Source organism: Sorex fumeus, unplaced genomic scaffold (genome assembly GCF_029834395.1).
Source record: "Sorex fumeus unplaced genomic scaffold, SorFum_2.1 ptg000098l, whole genome shotgun sequence".
Taxonomy (NCBI): domain Eukaryota; kingdom Metazoa; phylum Chordata; class Mammalia; order Eulipotyphla; family Soricidae; genus Sorex; species Sorex fumeus.
This window is the reverse complement of record NW_026606155.1, coordinates 34,960,139-34,981,417: the sequence shown is the minus strand read 5'-3', so window position 1 is coordinate 34,981,417 and position 21,279 is coordinate 34,960,139. Positions and strand designations below refer to the sequence as shown.

The 21,279-nt window shown below is 45.7% G+C and overlaps 1 protein-coding gene across 1 annotated transcript; it reads right to left on the bottom strand.

Annotated features, from left to right (window-relative positions):
- SIX4 (SIX homeobox 4) lies at positions 1-10,746 on the bottom strand. Its single transcript, XM_056134230.1, has 3 exons — positions 9,841-10,746; positions 6,452-7,140; positions 1-1,412 (listed from the first exon to the last, which is right to left on the bottom strand). The coding sequence occupies exons 1-3, from the start codon at positions 10,713-10,715 to the stop codon at positions 616-618; spliced, it is 2,361 nt and encodes a 786-aa protein (XP_055990205.1). The 5' UTR covers positions 10,716-10,746; the 3' UTR covers positions 1-615.
- Between the last annotated feature and the right edge of the window lie 10,533 nt (positions 10,747-21,279).

Below are 21,279 nucleotides of genomic sequence, written 5' to 3'. Positions count from 1 at the left end.
TTACACCCATAAGGAAGATTGATATTTCAGAGTTTTTAGTGGAGTTGCAAACTTTCTCAGACACACTGAACTATTAGCAATCACATTTGGAAATGTGTACAGACAAACAAGACTTCACAAAAATGCTGAAAAACAGAAAAGCACATACTCAAAAAAAAATTAACTTAGAATAGGTGGAGTACCATTTGTATTTCTTAACCTTGTCAATGCCCATGGAGTAAAAAGTAAACAAAAACTGTATTGTTTCTAGAGAGCTCTGTAATGACATTTAATTTGCTATCTTAGGTGTATCTATTTTTTAACTTAAGAAATCACTTATCATGTTCCATTTGACCTTAGAATTCTATTGTCAGTTACATTATACACTTTGCCTTAATATATTTCATCTCGTTCATTTGTCTCCATCTAGTTAAGAGAACAAATGTGAGTCAAAGGCTGTAGTAATGCAGTTCTATTCCCGTATATTTGTGATCTTCAATTGCAGATCAATCCAGAGTTTCTTGAATGCATCTACCTGCAAAACTAATGTTTCTCTTTAAATTGGAAAACGCATTATGTCCTCTGGGCTTCGTGAAGAGTTATCCCCTGATGCCAGGAAGAAAAGGGAAATAAAGTTCATAAGTCTTGCATATCTTCATCCAACTGGACAGTCTGGAGCTTGGCAAGTTCTTTTTTGTCTGTTTCTAGATCTTCACAGACAGTCTCAACCATGTCCTCTAGGACATACTTGGATTTTGAGTCCAGCATCATTAAGTTGTCTGTTGCTTTGCTTTCAGAATTTGTTAAGAAATTATCTTTTATGTTAGCTACTGATTGCAGAACCAAGCGATGTTCTCTGACAAAGTCCTGGTGAACCGTAGGGGAAGGGTGACCCACCTGGTCTTCAGCTGTAGGAACTATTTCCCCAAGGGCAGCCTGAGTCATGGGGACTGACAACAGATCTTGACCAGTAATAAGCGGGCAGTTCTGAAGAGTTGCATAGTTAGCGTTGCTGACAGAGGTCACAGTAGATTTGCTTGCCACAGGTGTAGACATTGGTTGGCTATCAGCAATGTCAGGGTTTAGCTCCGTAGGATTTAGCAGGGTTGGGGGAGTCAGGGGAAAATTGTGAGTTGGGGATACATTTACTAAAGAGGAGGCCAGTGGATGAAGGCCGCTTGCTGAGATATTTTCAGAGGATAGGTTTGCATTTACTTGTGCATTCTGATTGACAGGCATCAACTGAGAAAACACCAGGCTCCTTTCCAAGCACTCCTGTTTAACAGATCCTATAGTCTGGCCTGAATTAGGAACAGTATATACCACTGCACTGGGAGCAAGTGAGCTTAAGAAAACTTTTCCTTGCTGAACCGTGGCGGACTCACTTGTAAATGTGCTGCCATCAGAAGTGCTTGAATTTACTGAAATGTTACCTTAAAAAAAAAAAAGCATACAATGTCATTCATGGAAGTGATAAAGAAAAAGCTATTTTTAAACACACAAATTTTCTCAAGTTCAATGGAATCACTTTGAGCACTTAAAACTAGGTTCTGCTTCTGAGACTCTGAATCAGTGAATCCTAGAACGGGTGTATTTTTTAAACAATCAAAAAACAAAAACAAAAAAAGAAACAAAGGACAAAAAAAATAAACTGGTTTAGAAAACAAGTATGAAACATTCTTCTACAAGATTTAATAATTCCAGCCAAGTTTCCAGATTACTACTGCTGGTTTGATATCTCTCGCTCTATCTTTTTTTGTTGTTTTTTTGGCTTTTGGGTCACACCTGGTGATGCGCAGGGGTTACTCCGGGCTTTGCACTCAGGAATTAGTCCTGGCAGTGCTCAGGGGACCATATGGGATGCTGGGATTGAACCAGGGTCGGCCATGTGCAAAGCAAATGCCCTAACCTGCTGTTCTATCGCTCAGTCCCTGGTTTGATATCTCTTATTCAGTTGACAACTATTGCCAACTCTGATAGTTATACAATGCATAAATGCAAAATTACTTGCTTTTGTGCCACACCTTGGAAGAACATATGCAATGCCAGGGATCAAATACTGGTCAGCAGCAAGGCAAACACCTGACCTGCTGCACTCTTTCAGACCCCCAATGACTTTGTTTAAGGACAAGTTCTGTAGCAGATGTAAAATATAAATAGAAATGTAGACAATACCACATAAAATAAGTTACCCTGGGGCTGGCGCGATAGCACAGCGGTAGGGCGTTTGCCTTGCACGCAGCCAACATGACCGACCCGAGTTCGATTCCTCGGCCCCTCTCGGAGAGCCCGGCAAGCTACTGAGAGTATCTCGCCCGCAGGGCAGAGCCTGGCAAGCTCCCTGTGATGTATTCGATGTGCCAAACACAGTAACAACAATGTCTCCAATGGAGATGTTACTGGGCCCGCTGGAGCAAATCGATGATCCATATGGGAGGGCCTTTACTTTACTTTTACTTTTTACCCTGGGGCTCATATACACTTGTAAGAACAAGTTTCAAACTTTTACCAAACTGAGGTAATGTTAAGTCAACAATTTATTTAATAGTTTTTGTTTTTCCTCACATTGTACCAGTTCTGACTGTTCATATTGTTGTAGTGAAGGAAAGAAATAATAAATTGTGCTTCTTAAAAAGAAATATTGGGGCTAAAGAGAAAGTACTGGGGTAAAGGCACTTGCTTTGGATATGGAGAGGGGAAACCAAGACATTCACATTCAGGTCAGCAGATGACACAGTCGTCCCCCCCCTGCCCCCACACAGAGAGCTGCTTTTAAGCATTGTCGGGTGAGGTTCAACAACACCCCACCACCATTATCAGAGATAGTGCTTCTCTCTCTCTCTCTCTCTCTCTCTCTCTCTCTCTCTCTCTCTCTCTTTCTTTTTGGGTCACACCCAGCAATGCACAGTGTTTACTCATGGCTTTGTACTCAGCGGATCATATGGAATGCTGGGAATTGAACCCGGGTTGGCCACATGCAAGGCAAACACCCTACCCACTGTACTATCGTTCCAGCCACACTGGTGCTTCTCTTAAGGTTTTGAGACTTTTGAGACTCTCAATGACCTCTATAATGTTCTGCAGAGACCAGAAGTTGAGTTGAAAGCTGAGAAGCTCAAATGAGGTTAACTCAAGAAAATAGATAAGTCAGAATCTCAAATTTAATTTGTCTTTACATAGGCACAGTGAAATAACTGATACCAATCATCTTGCTATTAAAGGAAAATAGATTTGGGGAAGAATTATCAGAATAATTCAGATCTGCTATTTATTTTGTCATGCATAAGATGTTTTTTAGGAAATGTTACTATTTGTTAAACTTTACTCATTGTTAAAGTTAATTCACTGAAACTTTCCCTTCTTAATTATCATAACTGTGATTATAATACCATCTATATAAATTAATAAATGATATATATTGCTGTCTCTCAAGTTTTTTTTTTTTGTTTTGGGGCCATACCTGGGATGTATACCTGGTATACATACCTGGGATGTACTGGGAGTAACATCCTCAGAAGTTACTCCTGGCTCTGCACTCAGGAATTATTCCTTGGTGTTGCAGGGGGAACTATGTGGAATGCTGAGTTCCCCAGGTGCCTTACCCACTGAACTATCACTCCAACCTACTCTCAAGTATTTTTAAACAAGGCAATATCCTTAAATGAAAAAACAGGTGGGGATGTAGTTCAATGGTGGAGAATATGTATAAAGTCCTATTTTTTGATTCCCAGCACCAAAAAAAAAAAAAAGCAATGAAAAGGAGAGAAATGAAAGCACTGTATTTGAACTTCTAAAAGATTATTTTTAGATAAAGCTATAAGAGCTGACATCTCCCCCAGATATTAAAGAACATAAACAACACTTCTGCGTGTGTAAAAATTGTAATACATATTGCACGTGGGGGTGTGGGAGAGAAGCTGGGGACGTTGGTGGTGGGAAATGTACTCCGATGAAGGGATGGGTGTTGGAACATTGTATGACTAAAACCCAGTCATGAATAGCTTTTTTTTCTTTAATATTTATTTTCTTGCTGTTTGGGTCACACCCAGCAATGAACAGGGGTTACTCCTGGCTCATGCACTCAGGAATTATTCCTGGTGGTGCCTGGGGGACCATACAGGATGCTGGGAATCGAACCCGGGTCGGCCGTGTGCAAGGCAAATGCCTTACCCACTGTGCTCCAGCCCCTATGAACAGCTTTAATTGTTCATTTAAACAGTGCATCTCATGGTGATTAAGTTAAAATTTTTTTCTAAAAGGAAAATATGTATTACTGAAAGGTGAAAAGTGAAAGTATAGGGGTTAAAGATGTGCCTTGCAAATAGCCAACCTCAGTTAGATCCCCAGTACTACAAATGGTTCCTGAACACCACCCAGGAGTGACACCAGAGCAGATTGAAGAAGTCTCTGAGCACAACGAAGTGTGACCAACAAAACAAACAAAAAGTAATCGAATTATAAAGTAAAAATTTCTAAATTGTAAAAATATTTATAATTGAAAAGATCATTTCGATTCAAAGTATGACTTCATAATGATAAGAAAAACTTTTATTCCAGATATTGAAGTGAGTAAATGATGTACATGTTCTGTTTTTCCAACTATGTTGTTAAAACATTTTTAAGAAAGGCTCAGTCAAGAAGGAAAGTGCCTCCCATAGAGGGAGGCTGGGGTGGGAGGTGGGGTGTGGTGTTGGGGGATGGTGGTAGGGAAAACAGGGGACATTGGAGGTGGGAAATGTACACTGGTGGAGGGATGGGTGCTGGATCATTGTATGACTGAAACCCAATTATGAACAGCTTTGTAATGGTCTATCTCATGGATATTCAATTTAAGAAAATTAAAAAAAATAATGTGGAGTTTATGCCCAATTCAATCAATGGCTGAATAAATAGCAGTACTCTTACATTACTTAAAAAAAAAAAAAGGCTCAGTATCTGTTTTTGAGAAGGGCTGAGTACCTAACCTAATGTCTCTGCAATTAGGTACTCAGAGACATGCAATACACAATTACTATAAAGGCACATTGTCTTCTGAATCCATCTGGTTAAACTTACACATTCAAGTCACCCAATCTAAGGATTGACCTTATCATTTGATCTTAGCTCTTTTAGCTGATATTACTTATCTTAAATTCCTATTAAGTGTTCCATTAAAAATTTTAGTGATGAGTTTCTAATAATTTCTTACAGTAGCACTTTTTAAAATGACATATGAAAAGTATTTCTGCTTTTCTCTCAGTATACATAGTATATTTTTTGCTTTCGTTTGTTTTTAAAGAAACATCAACTACTGCTCGGAAATTCTCCTGATGAGAGAATAAGAGTTAAATTTCTATAAAACTAAGCATTCTGGCTTTCCCTGTAGTTTGCATATTTTTTGTCTTATGCTGTATAGAGACTTGCCTTAATTTTCTCAGTAACCTAGAACAATGAAGACATTAACAGTATATTGTGAGACTATTGTGTTGTACTACCATTTTACCTAAAAAAATGCAAATGCAAAGAATGGAATTTACTCCTAACAACCTTTCTCTTAATGCTTCACATTAGCAGAAACAGTTTCAGAAATGAGTTGTGAATTCATGGCTCGTTTTTTGAAAAAATAAAAACTTACAGAATATTACCTTTAAGGTAAACAATTATTTATTTTGCTTCTATGAAGCAAAACCTAAACTTCCAAATAGTCTAGACAAGCCTGCACTAAGACCTCCCACTCCCGAATTCAAGGGGCTCTGCAACCTTGACTGCCATTCTAACCATTCCTGTTTCTATATAGAGAAAATGACAGCACAATCCAGACTTGTTTAAAACAAGTAGTGAGGAACTGGCATATCAGTTTCAGATTTCCTGAATGCCAGACCAGTTCTTAATCTATTAGATTGCCTTTAATAAAGATATAAACATGCAAAATAATACTTAGGTTTGTCTTCACACACATGGGGGCAAGTGTACAAGTAGAGCAATAGATATCCGATTCCTTTTCTAATATTTCCTTTAGGTCTGTTAAATAATACAATGGAATACAATTTTAGCTTTATCTTCTAAAATATCATTTTGGGTCAAATAAATAATGCTTAGGTGAAGGGCATACACTCTACCAACTGCTCGACCAATTTTGTGTTCTTAGCCATATTATTAATTTTTAATCTTAAAATGTCAAGCAATGGGTTATTCTGTAAGCACCAACTGACTTCTCATATTTCTATAATTGTAGAACTGGCAAGACTCGCTACAAACTGTATTTTTCCATTCAGTTGTTAGGAAAATAAAAGCTCATCCCCATGGTACAGGGAATCAAGCAGGCTGGATATGGTGCTGCAGAGGACAAAGAATTCACAGCTATTCTGCAGCTGTGGCAGTCAATAAGGTACCTGACCAGTGACATCAATCTATAGCTCTTACCAAAAGCGTCATGTGCAGCAGCTGACTAAAATAGTCACTGGTGCATTGTGGTAGCAAGGGAAACTTTTACCTTGTGAAGCTGACACTGAAACAGGAGGCAGCTGCAGTGGAGAGAATCCAATGCTCCCGTTAAGGAACTGGCCATTTGCTCCGGAATTGGGGATCTGGACAATGCCATACTGGTTAATTTGCACTGGCGTAGTAAAAGTTACTACAGAGCCTCCATCCTGGGAAGCCACTGTTTGAATGCCTTCTCTCTTCACCTCTGTGCTGGGTATCAGCCCTGGGAATGAGGCAGGGGCACTTGGGTTGTAGGAGGAGGTGACCGCTGAGTTAGCTGAAGAATTCTGGAGGACTTTGAATTCCTTCACATCTGGGGAGGTGGACCCCAGAATGTCAGTCATGGATATACCATTGCTCACAATATTTGATGCCATTTTCGGTGGGCTCAGTGACACTGTCTGTGTGTTTCCCACATTTAATCCATTAAGTATAACTCCACTGGGTCCCTGAATGAAAGAATTACCATTAAGGAAGACAGGTGAAGTACTTGCAGGTACCAAGCTTCCGTTCAACAAAACTCCGGAAGAGCTTAATGATATCTTAGCATTTCCAATTTGCTGCATATATAGTGGCTCCATGTGACTGGAAAGGCTGAGGTTGGTGACACCATCGGATGGACTGGACAGAGGATGAGGAGACAAATCCTCATGTCCCTTGCTGGATTCATCTTCAGTGCTGGGATTGCCATCTGACTCACTGGAGGGGGGAAACAAGACATCCAGAAGGTCAGCAGATGACATTCTACGCGGGGCCATTTGTTTGGAGAACCAGCCTCTAAACTCATTAAAGGCAGTTTTTAAGGAAAGCACAGCAGGGTGTTTTAGTCCAGTTGAGGCTCAATTCTGACCAGACCTGGAATTCCCAGAGAATCTGGGAATATATACTTTCACATCGCAATCATTCTTACTAATACATTCAGGGCAAGTCAGTAGATCTGGAAGACGGAGTAGTTTACAGGAAAACTATAAAATTTGGGGCTGGGGGGGGTAAAAGGCACTTAAGTGTAACTCCTTAATATGGAAGAGGCTGCTACCTTTTGCCACAGGAAAAAAAAAACTCATTAAACAAGGCTATCAGTCTTTCCAACTTAGGAAAGTCTTCCCTGCCCCTCAAACCAATTCTGATTAGACTGATTTTGGAAATAGGTGGAATTGCCAAAGGCACAAGAGATGGAGTAAGTGTTGGGTTCTGCTGCCAGTTAAGTTAGCAAGACATCATTTTCTCACCTGCTCCCAAACTTCTACTCTCTCAACAAAGTGGCTGACCTTGTTGTAGGAAAGGCACTTTCAACCCCAAGAACAGTAATGTGCAGTCGCCTTTCAATCCAAAGGGAGCTATAGGGGCCTACTTAACACCATCCAGTGCCCTGGTGAGGTGGGAGGGAAAGGATGTGGGTCATTCAGGGGCAGGGAACTGTCAGACCCCCTTCCCCAGCCTCAAGTCCTTCCTTTCTCCTGGGGCTGGATTCCCCCGGTGGGGAGAAACACCTAATCCGGGAAAGGCCTAGGGTGTGAGGTTCCCATTTGGTCAGAGTTTGGGTGGGGGGAGAAGGAAAAGGCACTGAGTGAGTAGGACGCTTCGTGGAAGCACACGGCTAGACCTGGCCCTGCAGAAGACCCAGTATTCCTGCAGTCTCCGGGGTGGTCAGTTCGCTTTCATGCCTTTGGCCTGGAGGGACTGATTCGGGTTTGAGGCTGCAGGGCCAGGAGCGCAGAAAGCGCTTTGATTTACGAGCTGAGGTTGAGCCGCCTTCGCCGTCTGGGAGGGTGACTCACTGGGGGTGCGGGTGCGGGTGTGGGGGGTGGGGGAGAGGCAGATCCGGAGAGGGGCCCAAACCAAGCAGCTGGGCCGGGGGTGTGGCGTAGAGGGGGGTGGGGGGTAAGGTGGCCGAGAGTGGAGGCAGTGGGGCAGCTGGCCTGCGCGACGCGCCCGCGCTCTCTCTCTCTCTCTCTCCCCCTCTAATGTCCCTAGCCCGACGACGGGATCCCCGGCAGCTCACAGGCAACCAGGGCAGGTGGCGGGAGCCACGCGCTTCCCCCCCCCCCCCCCCCCCCCCGCAAGTCGCGTTTTGCTTTGGTTAACGGCGGGGCTGGGCTGGCACAGGACCTCCCTCGCTGCCTCGGGCCCCCGCAGGGGCGCAGGGGGCGCGCGGCAGGGGCGGGCCGAGGCGGGCCCTGGAATGCAGGGTGATCACCTCCGCCAAGGCTCCGGCGGGCTCCTCGGTTCCTAGATGCCTTCATTTCCCGAGCAAACCCTTCCAGCGGCTTTTGGAGTCCTTCTGTCCCCCGCCCGGGCGGGGCGGCGGACACCGTTTCTTTCCAGGCGACCTTCACCTTAGTTTAACTTGTCCCCACAACAGACACACCAGGTGTTCGCCTCGGGAGGACGCGCTCAAAAGATGGGAAACCCGCATTTTCTACTAGCTGGGGTGGGAAGGAGGGGGGCGGGGGTCCTGCCAGTCAAAAAGTTCCGACGCGCGGCGGCCGGCGCCTCGGAGGGCCGGAGCCGACTGGGTCCCCGCGGACTCCGCCTCCGGCCGCGACGCCGCCACCCGCGACCACCGTCCCCGGCAGGGCCCGAGGCAAGCATCCCTGCAGCCCCGGCGGCGCTGAAACCCGATCCGAAAGAGTTCAGAATCAGGTTTCAAAACACTGCCGAGCCGAGCCGTCCCTACACCCCACGTTGCCGCGGCCGCGAAGGGAAACGGAGCGGGCCGGGTGAATGATTAACTCTGTCATGTAAAAACCTCGACGTCCCCAAAACGTTTTTTTTTTTTGCATCGCCAAGTCCCTCACCACCCCCCCCCCCCTACACACACCCCGCAGTCCACCCCCCAGAACGGCCCACACGGCGACCTCCAGCACCCGCCCCGAGATAGGGGTGGCGGGGGGGGGGTGGGGGAAAGCCGGATCTCGGCAGCCACGGAACGCGCTCGCGGGTGCGGGGTGCCGAGACCCCCGGGCCGGCGGGCGGCGCGGGCCCCCTCGGCGGGCTCCGGGCGGCGGCCGGAGCCGCTTCGCCGGCGCCTACACGCCCTCCCGCAGCCCCGCCACAAGCCCCGGGAGGAGAGTGGCGACTTCAAAGCGGGCGCGATCGGGGTGGGAAACCGGGCAGCGGTGACCAGCCGAGGTGGGGGCGGGGACTGAGACCCAGGCGGGCGACGAGAAACTTCTGGGGGGAAGAGGGGGAGGGGAGGGAGGGAGGTTCCCCCGCCCCTCGCCACCGCCGCCTCCCCCCACCTCCCTCGCCGGGTCCGGGAGAGAAGTGGGGGGCGGGGAGAGGTGGGCAGCCGGACCAGACTGGTGGGGAAGGTAAGCGCCATGTTTGCGAGCACTTGGAGGAAAAGAAAGCTGGGAAAGGGGGTGGGGGGGGAGGAGGAGGAAAGTTGGCGCTCACCTTTTCGACTGGGTCTCCGAGGGGTTCCGATCGCGCTGCCGGCGGTTCTTGAACCAGTTGCTGACCTGGGTGAGGGAGAGGCCGGTGATCTTGGCCAGGTGCCGCTTCTCGGCGGGCGAAGGGTAGCGATTCTGCTTGTAGAGCTCCTTGAGCGCGTTGCGCGACTTCTCCTTGAAACAATACACCGTCTCCTCGCCGTCCCAGATGGTGCGGGGCAGGGGGAATTTCCTGCGCAGCCGGTACTTGTCCACGGCGCCCAGCGGCCGGCCGCGGGCGCGCTCGGCCTCGGTGTAGCGCGCCTTGTACCAGAGCTGCTGCAGCAGAGGGTGGTTGGCCGACTCGAAGCTGTGGCTCTCGAGGATGCTGTAGAGCTCGGGGTAGATGCCCTGGTGGAAGGCCACCAGCGCCCGCGCCTTCAGCAGGCTCTCGTTGCCACGTAGCAGGTCGCTCTGGGGCAGGGACCACAGGAACCGGGCCAGGCGGTCCAGGTTGCCCCCCTGCTGCAGCGCCTCGCACACACAGGCGACGTGGTCGGGCGAGAAAGCCAGGGGGGTCTGCGAGGCGGCGGCGGCGGCGGCGGCGGCGGCGGCCGCGGCGTGGTGGTGCCTGCCCAGAAGTTCCGAGTGGAGTTGTACCTGATCCGCCGCTCCGGCCGCCGCCGCTGCCCTTTCCTCGCCGCTCACCCTGGCGGCGGCGTCCGCGGCGTCCCCCGGCTCCAGGGGGAAAGGGGCTGGAGCCGAGGGGCTCAGCCTCGCCGCCGCGCCCCCCACCACTTCTCGCGGCGCCTCCTGCCCTTCCGAGGCGCTTTCCATCCCATTCTCCTGCTTGATGTCCGCCGCACTTGCGATCTGCCCGGTGGGGGAGGAAGAGGACATTTTTTGTTGTTTATTTTCCTCCCTCCCTCACTCCCTCGCACTCTTTTTCCTCTTTCTTTTCCCCCTCTCTTACTCCTCCTTCTTCGTCTCCCTCCCCCCTCCCCCCCTCCGGAAAGCCCACTCCCTCCCTCCGGGTTTCGGCTGGATCTGGCCGATCAGGTTTCCCCCCGGCCACGCAGTCACCATTAAGATAGCTGCTAGAGCAAAGTAGTGTAAAAGGATAGCTGCTTTCTGCCGTTCCCCCAACGTGACTCCTCGGGTCGCTGCATACTATATGGCACTGGCGGCCCGGCCGGCCCGGCCGCGCTACCTCATTGGCTATTTCGCATTCAGGGGGAGGAGGAGACGCCGTTTCTATCCCTGTCGATCACCCGCCTTCCACTCCACCCCTTGCCTTTCCCTCTACCCCTGACCCCCAGGCACCTATACCTGAAGGGAAACACCGACATTCTTTGCAGGCTTTGCTCCTGGGCGGGAAATTGCCTACCGTGGCCCGAAAACTGGACAGCCGGTTTCTCTCCAAGAGAGTTTCTACGACTCCAGCGGGAATAGGAATCGTGTGGCCTTAAGGTCCGGATACTAAACTCGAGACAAAAGAGGCCAACCCCAGCACCCAGATATCCAAAATTTAAAGCCGACAATTCCGAAGCTTCCCAACTATCTACTTATCGACCCCCCCACCCAACCCCCCCCCCCCCCGCCTCCCTAAACACACACACACACACACACACACACACACACACACACACACACCCCTTTCCCATGTCTTTATCTTGGGAGTTTTGATTGAAAAGGGCCAAGAATAGAAGGGCATCCTGGAATGTACCGAGGTGGAAACTTTCATAATAAAAATTCCAAAAGGAAGGATACTTGAAAACCTTACTACAAACCTCGCAAATAGGTCGCTGAGAAGACAAAAACAGGAAGTTTCAGAAATGTGTTTTAAGTTACCTGGAGGACCTGCAACCCAACTGAGTTGAACATCAATTAACTAAGCATATAGAATAGTAACTGTAAGCTTTTGGATGAATGGGGTGGAAGAGATGTAGTCTTTAGATTATCATGACAGTACGGAGATGGCAGCCTTTTATAAGGGGCTTTTTAGTGTAAATGGATGGACAGTAATTTGAAGATCAGATTCCTGGGAGGCCACACCATCACCATGTGCCTGCGAGAGATCGGTGCAGGATCAGCAACCCTTCCTGCAGTACAGACAGATGGAAGACTGCCCTCTGGGTTGAGGTGAAGGGCCTGGGGCAGAGACTGCTGCTCTTAGCAGTTCTCTCCCTTTTCTTCACTCAAACCCAAAATCAAAACAAAAAACATCAACCTCCGTTTCCTTCACTCAAACCCAAAATCAAAACAAAAAACACCAACCCATCTCTGGTTCTTGGATTGTGGTGCATCAATTGGGTCCACTTGCTGGTGCTCAAAATTCAGCATTTTAATTCAGTGTCCTAACCATTACTTTAGGGTGGCGGTAGGTTGTTCCTGCTTTCTCATCGCCCATAACTGTATATATCAGCATATTACAAAGCAGCTGTTTAGGTCACCTGCTATCATAATCAGTGTGGCGGGGTATTCTTTTTCATGTGCAAGTCGCATTTTATTGCTAGTCAACCAAGATTTTGTCATTTGAGTTTGCATTTTACTGCTTTTATACCCTCCTGAACCCAGAAAGGACATTTTTGGTAGATGTAAAACTCAGAATCATAAAAAAGAGCATGTGTTTCCATCCCATTGGAAATATCTAAGTTTCGAGTTTTAAGGTAAAGCATGAGGTTAATAATCTTCTTTGAAGTTTTAAAAATACACATTCTTCTTATTTTGCACGATACCCCTTAATAACAGTATTGCAAACCACAGTGCCTAAAAACAAAAAACAGATTAAAAAAAAAGAGAGAAGAAAAGTGCCTGACATAGAGGCTGGCTGGGTGTAGAGGAGGGGGTATCAGGAAGGAAACAGGGGACATTGGTGGTAGGAAATGTACACTGTGAAGGGATGGGTGTTGGAGCATTGTGCGACTGAAACTCAATCATGAACAACTTTGTATGTTCATGAAACTTTCTACTGCATGGTGATTCTATTAAAAAATTAAAAAAATTTAAAAATACACTTATTTTAGAGTAACTGAGTTATATAAAAGTCATCAAAGGAGTAAAGTTTCCCTCTATTTTTTTTGTTTGTTATTTGTTTTGGGTCACCCTCGGTGATGCTCAGGGTTTGCTCCTGGCTCTACATTCAGGAATCATTCCTGGCAATGCTTGGGTGACAATATGGGGTGCTGGGGTTTGTTTGGGTGCTGGGGATTGAACCTGGCTTGGCCTCATGCAAGGCAAGCACCTTCCACACTGTTCTATCACTCCGGCCCCTATCCATCTGCTTTTTTAAAAAAGAACTACTTTCCCACAGTTAACATCTAACATAGTGGTGCATTGGTCCAGACAACTTGACATTGGTACCTACTATTAAGTGTAAACTCTAGACTTGTTTTGCCAGGTTTCTTTCTTTGTGCTCCACACAGATGGTACTCAGGTGTTACTCCTGACTTTGTACTCAAGGATGACTCCTGACTGTGCTTGGGGGATCATTTGGAGTGGGATTGAGTCTGGGTCGGTTGTGTGCAAGCAAATGCCTTACTGCTTGTACTATCTCTCTGGCCCCTGTACAAGGTTTGTTTTTTATTTTACTGACGTCATCTTCTGGTCCACTAAGGCTCAGTGGATATCCATCCAGAAGGTGGATATCCACTGACATTCATCTTCTGGTCAGTAAAGCATATTAGTATATTAGTTTCAAGTGTTCAGTTTCTTAAAATTTCAAAGCTTATTTATCAGAGCAAACAGGAGGTTGTGTGTTAGAGTGGAGGGATGTGGATTTGAGGATCAGCTAGCTAGACATAGGTTTAATCCCAGCTCTGCTGTTTATTAGCTACTTCACTATAAAAAGTGCACAGGATTATTGAGAGGATTAAATGAGATAAGATGTACTTAAAAGCACCTGGCACATAATTAGTCTTTGGTAAATCAAAGTAGCAAACTTTATAGTTGTATTACATGGAATAAAAGTTCATTTGGTTTTACAGGTCATATGAACTTTATTCAACCTTATTATCCAGCAAATATATGCTTAATTTAGGAAAACTGCATATTGAGATTTTGCATGTCTTCTGAATGGACATGTCCTCCAAAGCTATGACTTTTTACAATTCTTCTTGTCCTCTCTACACTGATATTTCATAGCTTCAGGGGATTCCTGGACAATCAGAGGCCAAGTCCCACATTAGGCTTTAGATTCTTCAGCAGACTGAGCCTGAGAGCTTATTCTGACATGAAGTGCACTGAACGCCCTTGACTTAAAATTGGTCAGTCACACTGGAAGGAAACATCAGTCTTGAGGATGTGTGAAGTTAATCTCCAAATGCTGGTTTTGCCAAATAATTTATACAATTAGTAAATGCTTGCTTCTCTTTTCTGTCTGCCATGCTGTAAACATTGAATCTGCTATGCTGATAAACAGTTTTAAGCTGTGTTGTGATTTGAGAAAAGTGTTGAGGATGGAATTGTGAGTGAAGAGCGGCAGAAAATTCCACCATTTATTTATGTAACTTTTCCTTTGTTTGGGTGGGGATGGGATTGGGTCGAAGGGAGCCTTTTAAAGATATCTTTGCTATTTTAGTGTATTGGAGAAATTCTAGTTCAGCACAAAATGTTAAACTTTGAGTATATCTCTTGATGCTGTGTTCAAGATTCAAAAATTTCTTTTTCAAATTTGACTTTGCCTCTGGGAGACAGTGAGATCATTTAATGGTCTCTTGGTGGTTTTTGTCTATTTCAAAGAGTTCTTGTACTGGTGTCTCTGAAGAGGAAGTTTCAAAAATCTTACCCGGGGCCAGGGAGATAGCCCAAAGAGTGCGGATGTTTTGCATGCAAGGCACCTGGGTTAGATTCCACACAGCCTGCTCTCCCAGGTACCACCAGAAATAACTGCTGGGTGTAGCCCAAAAGCTTAAAAAAAAATGAAGGGATTGTTATTTAGTAACCAGTGGTTGATGATATGTAATCAGAAAGATCTGATTAAATCGGTGTAACATTATGATAGAAATGATAGAGAGATGAATATATTAGAGTTTCTAACACAACGAGTCTAAATACTGGGGGACAGGAGACTTGTAATTATGCACAAGACGGGCTTTGGGAGTGATGAAGATAAACAGACCAATTTTGAGAGGAGTATAGTATGGAATGAATTTTCAGTTGGATTTTTAAGGACAATTTTTGAGAGGATGCAGATAGAGTTTGTTAGAGGCAGAGAGTACAGAATGAGCAAAACATGGAGCAATGAAGGCATGCAGTATATTTTGAATTAGTGAATAATTATGTCTGTTGTGAAGTTTTATGTAAGCAGTGGGAGATTAGCTTAAAAGGCATATTGAGAATTATTTCATTTGAATTTGAAAATTTTGAAGGATTTTTGAATGAAATGCTTTCTGTGGTGTTTTAGCCATATGGCTTTATCATGGCCACTATAGACTGGCCCATAGATAGGTACTTACCCCAAACCCAAATAATCAGAATTTTTTTTTGATGTCTTTGCAACTGGCATGAGGAAAGGAGGTAAGACTGGTGGAGGGAGGGGGCTGGAGTGATAGTACAGCTGGCAGTGCGTTTGCCTTGCACGTGGCCCAGTTTGATCCCTGGCACTCCGGAGCACCATCAGGAATGATTACTGAGTGCAGAGTCAGGAGTAATCCCTGAGTATTGCCAGATATGACACAAAAAGCCAAAAAACCAAAAAAAAAAAAAAAAGGCTGGTAAAGGGACCTTGGATATGCTTGGAAGTTGCTAATGGATAAGTAAGGAGGACAGGCTCGTGTGTGAGAGAGGATTATAGTGTATTGCATAGATATTAGTGAAGGGAAAAGATACTTTCAGAGCCTCTAAGAATGCCAGATTCTAGCCATCATCCAGGTGAAGCTTTTTTTTTTTTTTTTTTTTTTTGCTTTTTGGGTCACACCTGGCGATGCTCAGGGGTTACTCCTGGCTCATGCACTCAGGAATTGCTCCTGGCGGTGCTCAGGGGACCATATGGGGTGCTGGGAATCGAACCTGTGTCGGTCATGTTGGTTGCGTGCAAGGCAAACGTCCTACCCGCTGTGCTATCACTCCAGCCCCAGGTGAAGCATTTTAATTAATTAAAATTTTGCTTTTTGAGTCTCACCCAGTGGGCTCAAGTGCTTCCTCTTGGTTGTGCTCAGGGTACTAGCATTTGTGGTGCTTGGGATGAAAATGGGGCCAGCTGGGGCTGGAGCAGTAGCACAGCGGGTAGGGCGTTTGCCTTGTACGCGGCCAACCCGGGTTCAATTCCCAGCATCACATATGGTCCCCTGAGCACCGCCAGGAGTAATTCCTGAGTGCAGAGCCAGGAGTAACCCCTGAGCATCGCTGGGTGTGAACCAAAAAGCAAAAAAAAAAGCAAAAAAAAAAAAAAAGAAAATGGGGCCAGCTGCATGTAAGATGAACAGCTAAATAAACTCCTGTACTATCTCTCTGCCCCCGTTTTTTTTTTTTTTTTTTTTTTTTTTTGCTTTTTGGGTCACACCCAACGATGCTCAGGGGTTATTTTCCTGGCTTTGCACTCAGGAATCACTCCTGGCGGTGCTTGGGAGACCATATGGGATGCCGGGGATCGAACCCAGGTCGGCCGCATGCAAGGCAAACAACCTACCCGCTGTGCTATCGCTCCGACCCCCTGCCCCCTTGTTTATTTATTTATTTATTTATTTTTTCTTTTTGGATCACACCTGGCGATGCTCAGGGATTACTCCTGGCTCTGTACTCAGGAATCACTCCTGGTGGTGCTCGGGGTACCATATGGGACGCTGGAAATCAAACCAGGGTCAGCCGTGTGCAAGACAAACGCCCTACCGGCTGTGCTATCGCTCCAGCCCCAATATTTATTGCTTTATTTGGGTTGTACCCGAAGATGCACAGAGGTTACTCCTGGCTCTGCACTCAGGAATTACTCCTGGCAGTGCTCAGGGTACCATATAGGATGCTGGGAATCGAACCCAGGTTGGCCACGTGCAAGGCAAACGTCCTACCCGCTGTGCTATCGCTCCAGCTTCTGTTTATTTTTAATTTAGAAAATTTTACTTTCTCCAGAGAAATTAAAAATTAAAATAGATTCTTGAAAACACTAGCAGTACTTTAGACTTTGTGAGTAATATTTAGCTCCACATCAACCAGAAACCCTACTTGAACTGACCTGGGAAAAAGAAGAGTTTATTGGATTATGATACCAAAAACAATGCAACTAAAATGCAGCTGGTTGGATTTGAAGACCCATTGTCCTATTTTACGTGCAACTGACTCTCAAAAAATTAGCTTTAGTTGTTCTTTTCCTGTTTTATTTTTATTTAGTTATGCTCTGTGCTCAGCGGCTGTTCCTGGCAATGCTCAGGGTACCCTGTGATACCTGGATTGAACCTGGCGTCTCCTACATGTGAAGCATGTGCTCGGCCCATTAATTATCTTTTATGATCTATTAATTACTATTATTTTTTAAAGTAACATATTTGGTGTTTTTTATTCCCCTCCACTCTCTCCCCTCACCTCCTGAGTTGCATTTTTATTTTGTCCGTTCATTATGCCAAACTGGTGGAGGGACCACGTGGTGGCTGGGGATTGAATCTGGGGTTCCCACATGAAAAACATGCACTTCAGACCTTTGAGCCATCTGCTCAGCCCCCATCAATTTTATATCTTTATATTGTACTCATAGGTAAAATTATCCAATCCTTACCTCTTTCCCTGTGACCCATTTTGCTTTGCAAAATTCCTGGTAATTTTGTTTTCTAAAAGGGACTTTTCCTAGAAAGTTTGCACCATAGCAGCTTGTAGAAATTCTCAGCTCATTAAAGAAACTTTGCTGGGCGAAAGTGAGAGAACAGTGTATAGGATGCTTACCTTACAAACAGAGCAGACCTGAATTCTATCCCTATCATTTCATATGGCTCCCTGAGCACCGCCAGGAGTGATTCCCGAGTGCAAGTGCAGAGCCAGGAATTGCGGCCCCCAAACGCAAACAAAGAAAGAAAAACAAAAGAAAGATGCTTTGCAGCTTTTCTCTTCTGTCAATCTGAAAAATTCTAGGGAAGATCTCTGATTGGAAGATCTCTAATTGCTCTAGTAAGGGACCAATTCCGAGACCAGAGGATTGGCAGTGTGACTGGCATGCCATTAGAACCAGAGGTAGGTTTTATTTATTTATTTTTTTAATAGTGAGACATCATGAGGTACAGTTGCAGACTTGCACATTTTTGTGCTTGGGTTTCAATTATATAATGATCAAATACCCATCCCTCCACCAGTGCCCATTTCCCACCACCACGGATCCCAGTATCCCTCCCACCCCCCCAACCCCCCCATCCCACTCTGCCTCTGTGGCAGGGCATTCCCTTTTGTTCTCTCAGAACCAGAGGTAGGTTTAATAGTACAAATAGTACAGCGAATAGGGTTCTTGCCTTGCACATAGTCGACCTGGGTTCGATCCTTGCACCACATATGGTCCTCTGAACCTGCCAGGAGTGATCCCTGAACACAGTGCCAGGAGTGCTTCAGCCCAGTCCCTGAACACCAGGGTGGGATGGGGTGGGGGTGGTAAGAAAAAAAAAAAAGTAAAAAAAAAATGGTAAAGGAAAGCAGAACCTGTGCCTTGGGAGGGGGGAGGAGGAAGAAGAAGTATTTTCCATAATAAGGGGAAGGAAGCTATTTCTAGAAAAGGGACAAAGCAATAAGTGTGCCTTTCAGATTAGGAAAACCCAGCCTGGGCCTCTAGCTGTAGGAAGGGAAGGGAAGTTTTGCGTTTGAGAAACTCTAATCCCAGGGATGTAAGGAGTGGGTGTTTGCTCTTCTCTGCTTGTTGCTTGTAGGCCCTGATGGTGCTCTGGGACCATGTGGTGCTGGAATGGAGCCCAGGTCTCTGGCATTCAAAGCATCCACTGCAGCTCTTTGTGCTGTCTTTTGAGCCTATAGAATCTACTCTTACTGCAATGGAAATGCTTGAGGATGAGCATATTTGGGAAGGGAAATAAAGGGCTCTGTTGATTCACTGTTGGTGTGCTGCTGTTTTCAGAAATGTAGGAAACTGGGGCTGGAGACAGTGCAGTGGTTAGATCGCTTGCCCTACATGCAGCCCACTTGGTTTTGGTCCCCAACACCTTTTTTATGTGGTCCTCCAAGCCCTCCAGGAATGATCTCTAGGCACTGCTGGGTATGACTCCAAAACAAAGAAACAAAAAATCTGTAAGAAGTGTAGGAAACCTGGGCTTGGAGAGATAACACAGGGGAAAAGCACCTGCTTTGCACTTGGCCAGCCCTGGGTTAGTCCTGGCATTGCCTGGAGTGATCCCGTAACAGAGTCTGAAGTAAGTCCTGAGCACTGCTGGATGTGGCTTAAAAATCAGGTCTGTCCGTCAAAGAAGGTCGAACTCTTCATGATAACATTACACTTTCTCTTTTAGACACTACCGTGACTGATAATAGTCATGCTGCCAGTCATTGAGCTCTTACTCAAAGTAATGTGTTGAGCACTTTATGTAAAGTCTCATTTAATTTTAATAAGCATTATTATTTTTTTAGGGGGCCAGCAGTGATACTAGCAGTGCTCAAGTATCACTCCTGGCTCTGTGCTCAGGGATCACTCCTGGCAGGTTTGGGGGACTGTGTGAGTTGACAGTGATCAAACCTGGGTCAGCTACATGCAAGGCACACCACATACTGTACTATTGCTTTGGCCTCTATAAGTATTATTCTTACTACAGTTGGGAAAATTAAGTCCTGAGGTCATGTAGCTAGTATCACGGTATCACGGTCCTCCCGGTGTTCATCGATTTGCTCGAGCGGGCCCAGCAACGTCTCCATCATGAGACTTGTTGTTACTGTGTTTGGCATATCGAATACGTCATGGGTAGCTTGCCAGGCTCTGCCATGCGGGCGAGATACTCTCGGTAGCTTGCTGGGCTCTCCGAGAGGGGTGGAGGAATCGAACTCGGGTTGGCCATGTTGGCCGCTTGTAAGGCAAACGCCCTACCGCTGCACCATCGCTCCAGCCCTGGAGCGATGTAGCTAGTATGTGATGAATTTGTTCATTTTTCTCTTGGCATGAGAGGCTGAATGTCCAAGCACTTTCTATTACCTCTATCTTTATAAGTACTATCACCTAACTCTGGTTAGTTTTTGTTAATAAACAGTATCATGATCAAGCAGATGACATGATTTATTTGCTGAGGGCAGATTGTTTCCTGCCAACACCCAAATTCATTGATAATCAAATTCCTGATATAAAATGGCTTAGTATTTGTGCTAAATTATGCATAATAACTAATACAGGGCAATTGGTAGTAGTTTTGCTATGCTGTTTAGGAAATGATGACAAGAAAAAAATCTATTATGTGTACAGTGCAGATGCAACCATTATAGGTCTAATACTACGTGTTTTTGATATGTGCTTGGTTGGTTGTGAGAATTTGTAGCACATGGTTATGAAGAGCTTACTATAACCCTCATCTGATAGAATTCCAAGTCAACTATTGCAAGCTACCTTTCTGATAGTTTCCAACCTGGTTAATGGCTAACCAGGTAGTATTTCCTCACACTATCTTCAGTGCTTTCTTAATTTTGATCTCAAAGTTTGGAGAAACCAGAAGTTATTCATTTCACAAAAATGGCTAAGTCACCACATTCAAAGACACAAGACTGTTACATGTATGAGTTAACGCGGTTTCAGTTAAAATGTTTATTTGTTCCCAGATCATGTTCATCTTGCCCCTGAAATTTCTTCTCTTTTTATTTTTCTTTTTTGTTAAAGATCCCCAGTCATGTTCAGATAAGATTTCTTTCAGTAAGACAATAGCAGCAATAATGAATCTCAAGGTCAGCACAACAGGTTGTAGTCTTTTAGTAAATTACTTTTTCCTTCTTGGTGCTGGGGATTAAACCCATCTTTTAAAAGCAAGGTATTTGCTACCTCGCTGTAACCCTAGCCCTGGTTAGCTCTTGTTAATACGCAATACCATCATCAAGCAAATGCCATTATTTACTGTGTGTTTTCAAAAGTCCGGCAGCACTCTATCTCTCCCGCCGCCCAAGTTCCGTAGTCTCATGTCACTTCCCCACCCCGGGGAGGCCAATGGCAATGGGCAGGCGAAGGAAGGAACGAGGGCCGGGCTGGTTGATATCAACTGTAGTTTATTCCAATCTTCACTCCTCTTCTGCTTCTCTCTCTCTCAAGCCTGAGCCCGTCTCACCTCTGACTCTGCCCTCTGGAGCCCGAGCTCGAGCCTGAGTCTGAGCCCAAGCCTCACCCCTAACCTGAACCTGAGCCTGAGCCTGAGCCTGAGCCTGAGCCTGAGCCTGAGCCTGAGCCTGAGCCCGAGCCTGAGCCCGAGTCTGAGCCTCCACCTCCTGCCTCAGCCCTTACAGTCTAGTTTATATAGCAGTCATGTAGGGTGGTGAAACAAAGGTGGGTTGAACATTAACAAATCAGCCAAGAGAGGTAAGA

Bases quoted from the DNA above. Each gene is read 5' to 3' on its own strand.
- SIX4 (XM_056134230.1), bottom strand. From the start codon at position 10,715: ATGTCCTCTTCCTCCCCCACCGGGCAGATCGCAAGTGCGGCGGACATC. The intron at 7,141-9,840 runs GTGAGCGCCAAC...TCCCCCCTCCAG, and splicing joins TCGGAGACCCAGTCGAAAAG to TGAGTCAGATGGCAATCCCA. The intron at 1,413-6,451 runs GTAAAAGTTTCC...TTTTTTTTTAAG, and splicing joins TTCAGTGTCAGCTTCACAAG to GTAACATTTCAGTAAATTCA.